Source organism: Hemiscyllium ocellatum, chromosome 35 (assembly GCF_020745735.1).
Source record: "Hemiscyllium ocellatum isolate sHemOce1 chromosome 35, sHemOce1.pat.X.cur, whole genome shotgun sequence".
Classification (NCBI taxonomy): Eukaryota; Metazoa; Chordata; class Chondrichthyes; order Orectolobiformes; family Hemiscylliidae; genus Hemiscyllium; species Hemiscyllium ocellatum.
This window is the reverse complement of record NC_083435.1, coordinates 14,590,458-14,605,410: the sequence shown is the minus strand read 5'-3', so window position 1 is coordinate 14,605,410 and position 14,953 is coordinate 14,590,458. Positions and strand designations below refer to the sequence as shown.

The 14,953-nt window shown below is 46.8% G+C and overlaps 1 protein-coding gene across 1 annotated transcript; it reads right to left on the bottom strand.

The window, feature by feature from the left end:
* Positions 1 to 1,004: 1,004 nt before the first annotated feature.
* On the bottom strand, positions 1,005 to 14,636 carry rps18 (ribosomal protein S18). The gene is made up of 6 exons (XM_060850341.1): positions 14,530 to 14,636; positions 11,863 to 11,961; positions 8,786 to 8,872; positions 5,581 to 5,682; positions 2,913 to 3,004; positions 1,005 to 1,125 (listed from the first exon to the last, which is right to left on the bottom strand). The coding sequence occupies exons 1-6, from the start codon at positions 14,530 to 14,532 to the stop codon at positions 1,050 to 1,052; spliced, it is 459 nt and encodes a 152-aa protein (XP_060706324.1). The 5' UTR covers positions 14,533 to 14,636; the 3' UTR covers positions 1,005 to 1,049.
* Between the last annotated feature and the right edge of the window lie 317 nt (positions 14,637 to 14,953).

Sequence of the window (14,953 nt, the reverse complement as noted above, 5' to 3'; positions counted from 1 at the left end):
CTATGTTGAACCCCTTGTAAATGGCACGGGGTAAAAGTAAAATGACTTCACAAGTTCTTAGCTCATATACCGGAGGTCACTGCCACAAAATTGTTTTCACAGTCAGCTCTTTGTACAATCAAAGTCCCTTTCACGTGGTCATGTCAAACATTAAGATGATTCAACAGTTCACATACCGAGGGGTTCGCAATATTGAAGTTAGCATTAAAACCCTGAAATGTGAAAACTGTGTAATCAGATGTCCACTATAGCAGAGTAAATGGCAATGGAGGGTCAATCTAAAATTGAACTACTGTAAACATACACTACTGGGGGGGGAAATCACCATTACTTGTTGCTGGGTCAAAATTTCTGTGAATTTCTTCCCCTACACAAAGGCTACAAGAAAAGGTCAGGATGTTCTGTCCTCGGAATGCATTGCACTTTGTGGGAGAAAGCATCAAGAAACCTGGCACTCCCTAGACCCCGACCTTCAAACAGGAATGTTACATTCTTGGATCAGTGGGCTGGGGAGGAGGACGCCAAGTGATAAAGTGTTGGTCTCGTGACCCAGAAATCGGGCATTCAAACTCACCCGCGGCTAGTGTGCATTGGTTAGGGGCAGGACGGTGGTTTAGTGGCTAGCACTGCTGACTCGCAGTGCCAGGGATCTGGGTTTGGTTACAACCTCAGGTGACTGTGTCGAGTTTTCATATTTCCCCCCCACCCTCCTCCATGTTTGTTTGCGGGTTTCCTCCCACAATCCAAAGTTGAGCACTTAGGTGAACTGTCCATGCAAATGTTCCAGGGACATCAGGCTAGGTGGATCAGCTCTGGTAAACGTGGAGTCCTGGGATAGGGATGACTCAATGGCCTCTTTCCATGCTTTAAGGATTCTAATTCCATGACAAGCCAGGAACACCTTCCCCCAAGGTTCTTCCAGTAGAGACAAGGAAAGAGTATGTGAGTGAAACACTTGATGAAATGGAGGACAATACGACCAGTTTGCAAATTAGCCAATACAGTATGTTTGACAAAACATTTATTGAAACATTTGGTGGATGAAGTATTTACTTCTTCTTGGACACACCGACCGTGCGTCCTCTCCTGCCTGTGGTCTTTGTGTGCTGGCCACGCACACGGAGACTGTGCAGAGAGAAGAAAACAAAACACAAGGCAACCATTAGAGGGAGGCTCTGGAATGTATAGTCACAGACTCAGTACAACAGAATGCAGCGCAGGGTTCACAGTGTGGCAACAACCATCAGGCTGGATCACCCAATAAATGAGCAGTACACGATGGGTAATCCGTCACCTTGCACTTTTAACTCATTAGCAACAGATGAACACTGACTTCTCAAGTCAGCGGGATTAGGGTCAATTTGTGATCTAGCAAAACATTCTAGGCCAATTCCAGGAGCGATGATGAAACAATGTGAGACGCCCGGCCAAAGAGGCACAGGGCACCAGACTGTTTCAGGAAGACGAGATCTAAGAGAATTGCAAAAAGCATTGAAGTGTAGCAACATTGGCAGGCAAGGAGACTTTGAGACTGTTGAGGAAAAGGGTGGGTGAAGGAGAAAGAAATTGTGTGGTGACTCCATGCTCCAAAGTTTTAATAGGTCTTCAAATACCCAATCACAATAATTTGACAAGATTTTAAAAGGTACACATTCAACAGAGAACTTTGAAGAAATCAGAAAATAGAAAGTAAAAGGTTTACTGTTTATGAAACTGCCAGAGGGTATATCCCTGACATTAGCCCACCTCCTCTCTCAGGAAAATGAAAGGGACAATTTGGGGGGGGGAAATAAAACAAAATCAAATTGGAGGAAAGTTCCAATGACAACTAAATATCACACAGTGCAGACGTTAAACAGATTCCCTTTCAGTGCTGAGGAATACACACGGAAGGAGAAAGAATGCAAGGCAGCCCAGATATTTCCAGACACTCAGTCATTGGCAGAGCTGTGTGTTTACTCACTCCACAGTGAATGGGCAAGGACAGTTAACGATATCACCCTGGGAACACTCTTTCCTGCTGAGTCTGGAGGTTAGACAGCATCAGGGGGCTGAAGTCTCCAACACCCTTCAGCACTGACCAGAAAAATAAAAACCAGACCAACTTTCACAGAACGGCCACTTTGAACGCACAGGCGCTCTATCCTGAAGGTACTGGCTCGATGGACTAAAGGGCCTGTGAAACACTGGTTTCTATGAAAATCAGTCTGATCAAACCTCTCGGATCTTGAGCATTTCCACGAGTAGAGGGATGGAGTTTTGGAGCCGTGCTGCAGCTGCAGAAAACCCCTGGGGCAGCCACACTTGGGAGTATTGCGTACGGTTCTGGTCACCGCATTTATAGGAAGGATGTGGAAACATTGGAATGGGTTCAGAGGAGATTTACCAGGATGTTGCCTAGTATGGAGGGAAGGTCTTATGTGGAAAGGCTGAGGGTCTTGAAGCTGTTTTTGTTGGAGAAAAGAAGGCTAAGAGGTGACTTAATACAGACACACAAGATGATCAGAGGATTAGACAGTGTGGACAGGGACAGCTTTCTTTCCTTGGATGGTAATGGCTAGCACAGGGGGACAAAGCTTTAATCTGAGGGGTGACAGATATAGGATGTCAGAGGTAGGTTCTTTACTCAGGAGTAAGGGCCTGAAACGCACTGCCTGCAACAGCAGTAGACTCGCCAACTTTAAGGGCATTTGAACGGTCATTAGATAAATATATGCATGATAATGGAAGAGTGTAGGATAGATGGGCTTCAGATCGACTTCACAGGTCAGTGCAACGTCAGAGGGTCAAAGGACCCACACTGCTTTCTATCCAACAAGTCCACTTGAGAAAGCAATGCAGAGTAACAGTGCGGAACCAGAGCGCTGGCTATCGGTAACGTTAACACTGAACCAGCACAGAACAGTTCTTACCCCCAGAAGTGTCGCAGACCCCTATGTGCACGGATCTTCTTCAATCGTTCCAGATCCTCACGCAGTTTGTTGTCTAGGCCGTTGGCCAAGACCTGAGATAGTGAAAAAAAGAGAGACAAATACATAAATGACTGTATCTAATCACAGTTTAAATATAGTTCCTTTATTGTAAGGAAACAGCCCAACTCCACAAGAATGCCAGAACAACGACAATGAAACACGTTAGGTCAGATGACCAGAAGTCTGGTGAAAAAGGCAGGGTTTAAAATGAGCATTATTTTTAAAAGAGTCATACTTATAGAGCCATACAACATGGAAACAGACCCTTCGGTCCAACCAGTCCATGCTATACATAATCCCAGACTAAACTAGTCCCACCTGCCTGCTCCTGGCCCATATCCCTCCAAACGTTTCTTATTCATGTGCTTATCCAAGTCTCTTTTATACATTGTAACGATGCCTGCACCCACCATTTGCTCAGGAAGTTCATTGCACACACAAACCGCCCAGTGTAATAAATTTGCCCCCGTGCCTTTTGTAAATCTCTCCTTTCACCTTCAAAATACGCCTCCTAGTCTATAACCCCCCACCCGAGGGAACATCTACCTATCTATAACCCTCACAGTTCTATAACTCTTAATGACTACTCTCATTTGGAGGAGGAAAGGGGGAGCGGTGAGCTGTCGAGTGGCAATTCAGTGATTAGGACCAAGGCTACAGAGCTCTGACCAATGGCAGAGCAATTGCGATAGGGAATGCAGATAGACTGAAACACGGTGAAGCTGGAGGAGATCACAGAGATGGGAGGGACAGAGAGATGTGAAAACAAGAAACAGCATTTTAAATATGACAATAACACAAAATCACCATAAAGACAAGATAGCATGCTCATATGGAATTATATACATAATAAGTTGGTCCAAGTGGTTTGTTTCTGTACAAGATCAATGTTATTCAGCAAATATCCAGCCCACAGCAGGTTAATGCTGCACGTGAGCCTCCTCCTCCCACCAAACGCATTTCACCACATCTCCAAATCTTGCTTTCTGCAAGTCAATCTGATATTAGCTCCAGCCAGCAGTCCTGATACAAGAACAACCACCTTACTCCTCACACCTCAGTGGATACTCAAGGGGCCAATCCCACCAGGCATCAGCGATGAGGACAGAATTAATTTCTTGACAGAGGATTGGCCAACGAACAGATCCACACAAAAGCAGTCAGTCAGATACAATGGAAGAGGCAGCTTTTTATCCACAGACACCCTTGCAAGGGTGTACATCAATTGAAGCAGCTGAAAACCCCCTTCAGCTTATTTAGTGACAAGACGCAAATGTTGCAAATATAATTAAATATTTCCTTCAGAAAATGTTATTAAAAGCTTGGATACCAAGGCTCTGATTAAAATGCAACGTTGGCCCGGTCTGGTGCAGAAAATATCAAGGCAAATAACATCCCACAACTCTCTTCACCCCATTCAGCCCACCTTAGCTGCTACCTAACCCAAAAAGGTCCTCGGGTGTGTCACTGAACAAAAATGCAGGTTCATAGCTCCTTGAAAGTAGAGTCGCAGGACAGGATGGTGAAGGCAGCATTTGGTACGTTTCCCTTTATTGGTCAGAGTATTGAGTACAGGAGTTCACGTTGCGGCTGTACAGGACATTGGTTAGGCCACTGTTGGAATACTGTGTGCAATTCTGGTCTCCTTCCGATCAGAAAGATGTTGTGAAACTTGAAAGGGTTCAGAGAGATTTACAAGGATATTGCCAGGGTTGGAGGAGTTGAGTTATAGAGAGAGGCTGAATAGGCTGGGGCTGTTTTCCCTGGAGCGTCGGAGGCTGAGGGGTTTATAAAATCATTGAGGGCCATGGATAGGATAAATAGACAAGGTCTTTTCCCAGGGATGGGGGGAGAGAGGAGTCCAGAACCAGTAGTCACTGGTTTCAGGCGATTGGTGAAGATATAAGAAGGGACTTAAGGGGCAACTTTTTCCACAGAGAGTGATGAGTGTATGGAATGAGCTGCCAAAGGAAATGGTGAAGGCTGGTACAATTACAGCATTTAAAAAGGCATCTGGCTTGGAAAGGGTGGACGCTAAGAAATTGTTTCCGTTAGGCAAGGAGACTAGGACCCATAGGCACAGCCTTAGAATTAGAGGGGGTAAATTCAGAGCAGAAATGCGGAGACATTTCCTCAGCCAGAGAGTGGTGGGCCTGTGGAATTCATTGCCGCGGAGTGCAGTGAAGGCTAAATGTCTTCAAGACAGAGATTGATAAATTCTTGATGTCACAAGGAATTAAGGGCTACGGGGAGAATGCTGGTAAGTGGAGTTGAAATGCCCATCAGCCATGATTAAATGGCGGAGTGGACACCATGGGCCGAATGGCCTTACTTCCGCTCCTATGTCTTATGGTCTTATCTGGGTGGGCATATGAATAGGAAGGGTTTAGTGGGATTTGGGCCAAGTGCTGGGAATCGAACTAGATCAGATAGGATATCCGGTCGGCATGGATGAGTTGGTCCGAAGGGTCTGTTTCCGTGCTGTACATCTCTATGACTCTATATGACACACAACATCACAAAGTAACCTGGCACGTTCCACCGGCAGTAATAATTTCACACAGGACTCAGTCATCGAAGTATGAAGAGATGCCGAACCATCCAATACCTGGCTGTATTTTCCATCTTTAACGTCCTTCTGCCTGTTCAAGAACCAGTCAGGAATCTTGTACTGACGTGGGTTCTGCATGATGGTTATGATTCGCTCGACCTGGAGGGGAAAGCGAGGATGGTCAGTTATCACATCAACATCCAATGCAAGTCAATGTTCACCAATTCAGCTCTCACATCACTTACCAAAAAAAAAACCCCAAGCTACCCAATTATAACGGAGACCTTAGGATAATGACTAAAATTACTGCCTATGGGATAGTAGGTATCCAGCTTAGCAGAGGAGACCGAGTTGGCGTGACAACTGTACAACTTCAATTCTAGGCTACTCAATCACTAGCTACCATGGCATAATGGCACAATATTAAAACCACAATGAGAAGAGGGCGGAATCAGAGATGCTTAATAATAGCTGGTCCGTGCTAAGGCTGATAAACATCTTTACTTAAAGAGAAGCCGGGAAGTTATGGAAATAAAAAGGGTATCAAGCCATGGAAGAATCAGAAACTGATGATGAGAAGTTTACAAACTGATGGATCAGGAACCAACATACGTTAGTAGGCACTGGATGATGAAAAAGACCCAGGTCAAATTTATGACTCAAAAGTCTAAATCAGCCTTAGTTCTGTAGGTAGCTAGGTTAAAATAGAATCTGAAGCAACTCTCGGTAACCCTGAGAGGAATCCACATGGCCACAATGGTTATATTACACAATGTTTCATCAAAAGGAAAAATAATCTGGATGTAAAAGTCTACTCAAAAAAGGTTCGATCATTAAAACAATAAACCACTCAAAACCGCCCCAAAGAGGATTCCACGTAAACGGGATAGCAAATCTTCACATATCAGTACATCCTTGGATTCTTTTCCGGTCACTTATTGTTACCCATTATTACTACACTGCTCTCAGCTCATGATGTATTCACACATTTGATCAAACACCACATTTCATTTGCAGGAAGATCTGGAAGCTTCCGGGCCCCACCCTCATTCTCTGCAGATCGGGGCATCACCCAAACTCTGCTCAGTGGCTCCAGCCAGCCCCGGAGCTGTCACAGATCGGGTAAATTTTAAAAAAAGGCACTGCCACGCTTACAGGGTGCCTCCCTATAGGTTCTCCTCAAAGCTGCCCAGGAGAAAAAGGAAGTCCTTTAAAAACAGGATCCTGTCTGACAAATGGATGCTGGAAAAACGTGGCAGGTCAGAAGATGGGACAGATTAGGACGGCAATTAAGAATGACGGGTGTTCCTTTCCCCTCAAGTCAAAACATGTGCAGGATAGACAGACTGGCCATGCTATATTGTCCAGTGACCAGGGATGTACAGGTCAGGTGAATTAGCCATGGGAAATGCAGGGGTCGGGGGTGGGTCTGAGTGGAATGCGCTTCGGGAGGGGAGGGGGTCAGTTTAGATGGGCCGAGCGGCCTGCTTCCATATTGTAGGGATTCTATTATTCTACAAGAGAAAGCTAGTTATTGTAAAGACAGTAACACTTTGGATCGATTTCTAACACTTCCTTTGAAGTGAATGTTCCTCAGCCCTTGGCAAGCGAGCCTGGGAAATAATATGGGGAGAATAAGGAGATGAACTGAACACGCATTTTGCATTAGACTTCAATGGAGAGGAGACACGTAACAGTCCAGAATAGCTGTAGATCGAGAAATAGAAGGGAGGGAGGAACTCAAGAAAATTAATAATCAGCAGGGACATGGTACTGAACAAATGATTGAAGTTGCAGTCTGACAAGTCCCCAGACCGTACAGAGTTCACCCCAGCGTCTCAGTAGTAGTGACTAGTGAGACAGTTAATATGTCAGTTCCAATTTTCTATAACCCCCCCCAGACTCAAGGAAGGAGATAGTGTGATGGAAACGTACTGAAATAATTTCAGATTTGCATACAATATTCTCCATTTGCCTGCCTGACTTATCAGTGACTGTGGTTTATTTGTGTGGCCTACCTCTTCACATACGCCACTAATCCCCCTCCACCAGATCCTACCCCTCTAGAACAAGGGGCAACTCCTCCAAATTTTTAAATGTGACCCTCCCCATGACTGGACAGGGCACAAAGCTAATCCACAGCAAACGTGAAGAGTGTAAACGTGAAGCCCACATATCATTCCCCCCTCCTCCCTATCCAAACAGACTGAAGAGTGAGAAAGCAGTGAGAGAAAAACAAAGCATCTACAAACATGTATTCTCCTAAAACTGCCCATCAACAATTTAGAACACGTTAGTGCACAGTACAACTGACCACACACAGGAAAGATGGACAGGTTCTGAAACACACCAAGTTAAGAGTGAAGTCACAACCCCGAGTCAGAACGGAGGGGGGAGTTTTCCACAACTGTTTGTGACACCTGCACTTGAACAAGAATGGAAGCACAGAGATAAAAGAGGCTAACGAAAGCTCACTGTTCCAGCCTACCACATCCAGCGTGTAAACCACACTGCTAAAGAAGAACAAAGACATACCCAAGTAGCTTGCCTTGCAGGAGAAAGTGAGGACTGCAGATGCTGGAGATCAGAGCTGAAAATGTGTTGCTGGAAAGGCATAGCAGGTCAGGCAGCATCCAAGGAACAGGAGATTCAACGTTTCGCGCATGAGCCCTTCTTCATGCTCATGCCTGAAACGTCGATTCTCCTGCTCCTTGGATGCTGCCTGACCCTGCTGCGCTTTTCCAGCAACATAGTTTGCCTTGCAGCCAAGGCAGAGGCAAGATGATCACACTTTTAAAAGAAAATACCCAATTTATACTGAATAAAAACAGAAAAGAACAGAGAGTGCTGGAAATCAGAAACAAAAACTGCTGGAAAAGCTCAGCAGGTCTGGCAGCACCTGAGGGAGGATCACTGGGCCTGAAAAGGAACTGCCTTCTCTCCACAGGTGCCGCCAGACCTACTGAGGTTTTCCCAGCAATTTCTGATCTTGTTTGTAACAATTTATAGTGAGATGGGGCAGGTAGACACGTGCCAGTGCAAAGCAGTGATAGGACGTCTTTCTCTTCACAAACAACCAAATGACTGAAATGTTCTTTGAACGCTGCCTTGTTTGGAAAGCATTTTCACATTATTTAAAGCAAACAGAAGAATTGACACTTGCATTAATCCTGCATTAACAGAAAATCAACCCGATCACGTGAGCAGCCCCAGACTGGGGGTGGCTAGGTGGTTGATCAACTGATACCACTTTCTCTCTCACCTCATCCTCAGAAAGCTCCCCAGCTCTCTTGCTCAGGTCGATATCAGCTTTCCTGAGCACCACGTGAGCATAGCGCCTCCCGACACCCTGACAAGCAAACAGAGCAGAGAAATCAGAATTAGAAACCTGTGCACATTATAACGCTGGGTTGTAAAGTTCCAAGCTAATTTCATCATCACCTGCACAGTTCAAAAGGGGCTGATAGTGTCATACAACCGAAGGGAGGTGGAAAAGAGAATAAACATCTTTTGGATAGATCATTTAATGAGTCTGGTTGGCTGCTTGTTTACAACTCTTGTGACTTGATCAACATGTGGACTGAAATCCACTCAAGGATTTGTGTGCATCACTGGCTGATATCCAAAACGTTCAAATTAATTAATATCACATTTCTGAAAATCTAACGCTGCCAAAAACATCCAAAAGCTTTGACCATTTAGCTCAGTGCTGTTTACCGACATAGGTTGTCATTACACACCCTCCTAACCCTCACAAATAAGACAGCAGGGCAACAAGACAACTTTTGCCACATATCAGCATTTATCACCCATCCCTCACCGGTGACAAGCTGCCTTCTTGAACCACTACAGCCCACATGCACCCACAGTATCAGAGAGGGAGTTGCAGGATTTTGACTTGTGAAGGAGCAATGATACATTTCCAAGTCAGAACAGGGAGTCAATTTGGGGTGGCTGGGGGGTGGATTTGGAAGGTGCTACGTCAGAAGCCTTGGTCAATTTTCTGCAAACGTTTTTGAAGATGGAACACTCTGTTGCAACAGTGCAGTGAAGGGCGTGAATGTTAGTCGATGTGGTGCCCATCAATTAAGAATGATGGATGGTGTCAAGCTTCGAGTGCCACTGGAGCTGCACTCACCCAAACAAAGGGGGGAGTACTGCATCACACTCTTGACCCGAGCACTGTAGAAAGGAGTCAGGATGAGATTCCAGTGCTGCAGGATGCCTAGCCTCGGACCTGTTCTTGTAGCCATAGTATTTACAAGGGTAGCATTTTGGCCAGGACATGAGGGTTCAGCAATGCCACAGGGCAAGGGTCAGTTCCCCCCAAAACATCTCAAGGCCATTTACAGCTGATAAATCATCAACTGGCTACAGCACAAGTTTAGAGACTTTCTGGCCCATCGCGTCAATACCAGCTACCTGCAAAAGCAATGAAATATCTCTGAAGTGTTAACAGTAACGCTCACCCCCTCCCTCAAAAGTAAAAGGCAGGACACACGTGCAATGCAAGTTCAGGATCAGGGAGTGCGATTACAAATGAATGTGTGTATGCATAGGCTCAACCTACTTTCTCACAGCAGTAGGGTCTGCAGGAACAGCCACAATCTCACAGGCTGGAATGGTGCCACCTTGCTCTTGCAGCTCACACAGAAGGGCAGCACGAGCAGCTAACTGTTTTAAGCAGGACTGGGCCATTGCACAGGAGGTGGAGCAGTGTCACTGCACTAGGTACTGCAGCATTAATGCAGAAGGGATGCAGCAATGAGACTCAATGAGGATAGGAGGGCTCTCCAGTTACATAATCCCTTGAGGAAAATTTTGGGTGTTGCTTGGAAAATGAATAGGTAAATGCTATTTCCACCAGCAGGGATCGAAACAACTGGTTCTTTGGAGGTGTTTCCCATTTGGTCCCACGGAGGCAGAATTATGGAATGCTGTGTTCCAAGCGTTCAGCCCCCAACAGCAGGTAAACCTGGATGTCACATCAAGGACACAGGGCTCACTTGAAACAGCAGGTTACACCAACTTAAAGCTTGGCACCATCTGCAGCAAGCACAAAGCCTTTGGACACTGTTGACCGGGAATGACGTATGGAACGTTCTCCTCAAACGTGCGGCAGCCCACAGATGTGTCACCAGCAGCCACCCGCTACACAACAACGTGCAAGCGATGATCCTCACCAGCAGATCCGCCACAGATCCATGACTAGTACAAACTGGGGACCAAGCAAGGCTGTGTCATGGCATGAGCAGCCCTCTCTACCCACCTCGCCAAACCACTGTCCCTCACAGCCATGGAACTTCCCTCTGCAGTGGAGGCTCACTACAGGACAAGGTTGAAACGCTTCCAACCCTGCAGTGCTGAACAAAAAGTACCCCAGCCTCCGGCACAGAGCTCTGGTATAAACAGCGCTTACACATGCACTGGAGACCATTGTCCAAACTACCGCTGAGGCATTCGTGGAGATGGTCAAGAATATGGGCCTTAGGCTGAACCTCCAAAAGACACAGGCCCTCCATTAGTCTGTTCCCACCATATGACACTACTCCCAACAGGAGGATCGATGGACAACAATTTGCGTACTTTGGAAGCTGCCCCTCAGTGAGGGCGGACAGACATCAACAATGCAACTCGACATCACCTCCAGTGTGTCAGCTCAGCCTTCGGCCGCACAATGATGCTCAATTACAGCACCGAGTCCATGGTCTATATAGTGTTAGCTGTCCTTTTGTCTTGATCCCCAACACAGACAACATAGAACAGACACTTCAAACCCCTTGGGATACACTGCAAGAGACACTTCTGCAAAATCCTGCAAATCCACTGTCAGGGCCATCCTCCAAATATCCTGAGGCCAACATCCCCAGTGTCAAGGCACTGACTGCATGTAACCTGTTATGCTGGATATCCCACATCACTTACAAGCCCTGAGTCCATGCTTGGTCACACCAATCAGCTACCAGGGGGGCAGAGGAAACATTTAGGATGTCTTCAAAACTCCCCCGTCAAAAACAAAAATACCTCACCTCCAACCCAAGACCACCGAGATGGGAAAAGCAGAAGACGACTGCTTCGATTTCTCAGACTGGCTTTATATTTCAGACTCACTGATCAAACATCAATTTAAAACCACACACGCTGCCATGATGGGATTCAAACCCCTGATGAAGGGCTTATGCTCGAAACGTCGAATTCTCTATTCCTGAGATGCTGCCTAACCTGCTGTGCTTTGACCAGCAACACATTTGCAGCATTCAAACCCATGCGCCCAGATTATTAGGTACAGTCACATTCCACTACATCACTGCAACTAACAAACAAACCACAAATTCTTACCTTGATGGCAGTGATAGCAAATGCTATCTTCCTTCGCCCATCAATGTTGGTGTTGAGGACTCGAAGAATGTGCTGGAACTTTTCTGGAATAACCAATGACTGAAGAAGAGAGGAAAAAAAAGGGTGAATGAGCAAAGAACTACTAGGAAAATCTTCCTGAAGCTCAAGTCCTGCTTATTCAATACACTTCCTGAAAACAACTGCAGACCTATTCCATGAAGGTGACGTAAGCTTTCCGACAAAATAGCGCATCAGGCTCCTGATTAGCCAGTGTGGAAGATCAGATCGTAATTCTCGCTGCAAAAATCAGGGCAGGGTGCCCTTTGATACCACTGACTCGGTTTCTGGCTCTTCACAAAGAGAAATAGTGCGAGGCCTATTGAACCCGCTCCTTCCCCTTGTCCCCCAGCACATTTCTCTCCCACTGAGGCGATGCATGGGTTTTTATATAGATTCTTTACTCCACTTATCCTTGGGTCGAAAGGCTCATTTTGTGACGAAATGTCAGAGATGTTGGGCCTTCACTCATTCAATTTTAGAACCCTGCTGTGACTGGTTTTTTAAGCAAGACTAATCAGGGCAGGTCTTATAGTTAATCGCAGGGCCCTAGGGAGTGTCATCGAATAGACAGACCTAGAGCTGCAGGTATATTGTTCCTTGAAAGTTGTAGACAAGGCAGCAAAGGCGGTGATTAGTACACTTGCCTTAATTAGTCATTGAGTACAGGAGTTGGGAATACACGCACAGCTGTATGAGACATTGGTGAGTATTGCGTAGAATTCTGGTCTCCCCGCTATAGGAAGCATGCTACTAAACTGGAAAGTGCAAAAAGGATTTACAAAGATGTTATCGAGACTGGAGGGTTTGAGTTATAAGGAGAAAAATGTAGGAGGCTGTACGCTGTTCTTATAGAAGTTTATAAAATCATGAGGGGCATAGATAAGGTCAATAGCCATGGGTCTTTCCAAGTAGGAGTCCAAAACTAGAGCTCAAAGGTTTATGGTGAGAGGAAAAAGATTTAACAGGGACTTAAAGGGCACATCTTTCCACACAGAGGATGCTGTGTATAAGGAACAAGCTGCCAGAGGAAGTGATAGAGGTGAGTACAGGTCAGTTTGCTATAATGTGGATTTCATCAGCATGAATTGGCTCTAACACCATTGGCGAATCGTGAACGCCGTTTGGATAGCTTTTTACTGAACGGTATATCAATTTTCTTTTAGCGATCTTCTACAGCACAATTTTCTGTAATGGTCTTCCATAGCACAATTTTCTCTAGCACCAGGTTGCAGATGAACACTTGTGTCACGTTACAGCAGAATGACCTATACGTTTAAAAGGCACTTGGGACAGGCACGTGCACAGGACAGCTTTAGAGGAATAGGAGTCTGAAGCAGGCAAATCGACTAGTTCAGTTTAGGAAACCTGGTCAGCATGGAAAATTTGGGCCGAAATGTCGGTTTCTAAGCATTACGACTCTAACCTTAATCTTTGACAGGATGGATACCAGATGATGTTCCTTCTTTTGAGGGAGACTGAAAAGAGGGAACACAATAGGAGGTCTTTTTCCTCTCTCAAAGAGTCTGTGGAATTCTGCTCCTATGAGAGCCATGGAGGGTAGGTCCCTGAGGCTGATTTAGGCAAGAATCTTAATTGTCAAGTGAGAGAAACAAAGCTCACTGTATACCAAGACATAGAGTTAAGAGTCACACATCATCAGGTTATAGTCCAACAGGTTTAATTGGAAGCACACTAGCTTTCGGAGCGATGCTCCTTCACCAGGTGGTAGTGGAGGGCTCTGTACACCCCAGGGAGAAAAAGTGAGGACTGCAGATGCTGGAGATCAGAATTTCCTGAAGGAGGGCTCATGCCCGAAACGGCGACACTCTCCTGCTCCTCGGATGCTGCGCTTTTCCAGCGAACACGTTTCTCAGCTTAAACGTACACCCCAGTCCAACACCGGCACCCCCAAACCACAGCAAGACACGGCGACTCGTAGCTGTTTGGTGCATAGCTAGCTTAACACATACACCCCCCCCCCAAAAACCCAAAACCCCAAATAATTCAGCCTTTTGTGTTGCAGAAACGACAACATGTTTGACAAAATCCTGGCAGTGCCCCCCCCCCCCAGGAGTTATTCTACAGGAATGGTGTTGGCCAACAGCAAAGGTGGGGGGGGGGGGGGGGGGGGCACTGCCAGGATTTTGCTGAGGAGCAGGGGGTGGGCTCCAAGGGCCTGGCCCTAGGCCCCAGACAGGACGAGCCTGATGCAGTCCCTTGGCTGCACTGCGGCTGGGATCTTGCTGTGCCCTCGGTTTTCCTGCCCCCCCCCCTCCCCCCAGAGAGAGAGAGAGCCCCGCTTCCAAAATAAAATAAAATAACCTTCGCCGGTTGCAAATCGCTCGCTGAAGCGCCATTTGGGGTGGGGGGGGGGTGTGTGTGAATGGGGCCGAGGCTCCCCCTCCCCCCGGGGCTGGAGCCTGAGCCTGAGCCGGAGCCGCAGCGATCGCCCTCCGCACCGCCATCGCCGCCCATTCCCCCGCCGCCATCGCCGCCTTTCCCAACCCCTGGCCTCCCCCCCGTCCCCCTCCGCCTCCCCCCGTCCCGCCCCGCGGCCCCGGCACCGGCCGATGGCGGCGGATTCGGCCGGGGCCTCCGCACGCTCACCATGATGGCGCCTCCGCTCGCTCGGCCGGGAAAGGGGCGAAGAGGAAGGAGGAAGTAGGTCCCGACGCTTTATTCCGGCCGGGTTCGCCCGCCGGCTTCCGGTGGGCGCGCTGCCTCAGCTTCCCCGGAATTCCGGGACCCACGATTCGGGTTCCGCCGCTGGATGTCTCCAGCAATTAATAAATAGGTTTTAAACAAAAGTACTTGTGACCAGTGTCGAGCTAAAGTGCTTGAAAGAATAAAGGACGTTGGATTTGATGTGCATTTTGTTTCTGGGACCAAATTACTTGTAGCAATTGTCCACCAGTGCTCTGTACTTACACTGTTGGGGAATATTGCCTGTTAGAAATAAACCTAAATACACCAATTTTTTGTTGATTTGGTTTAACCACATCCCAGAGCTTCATATGACCTATAATCAAAC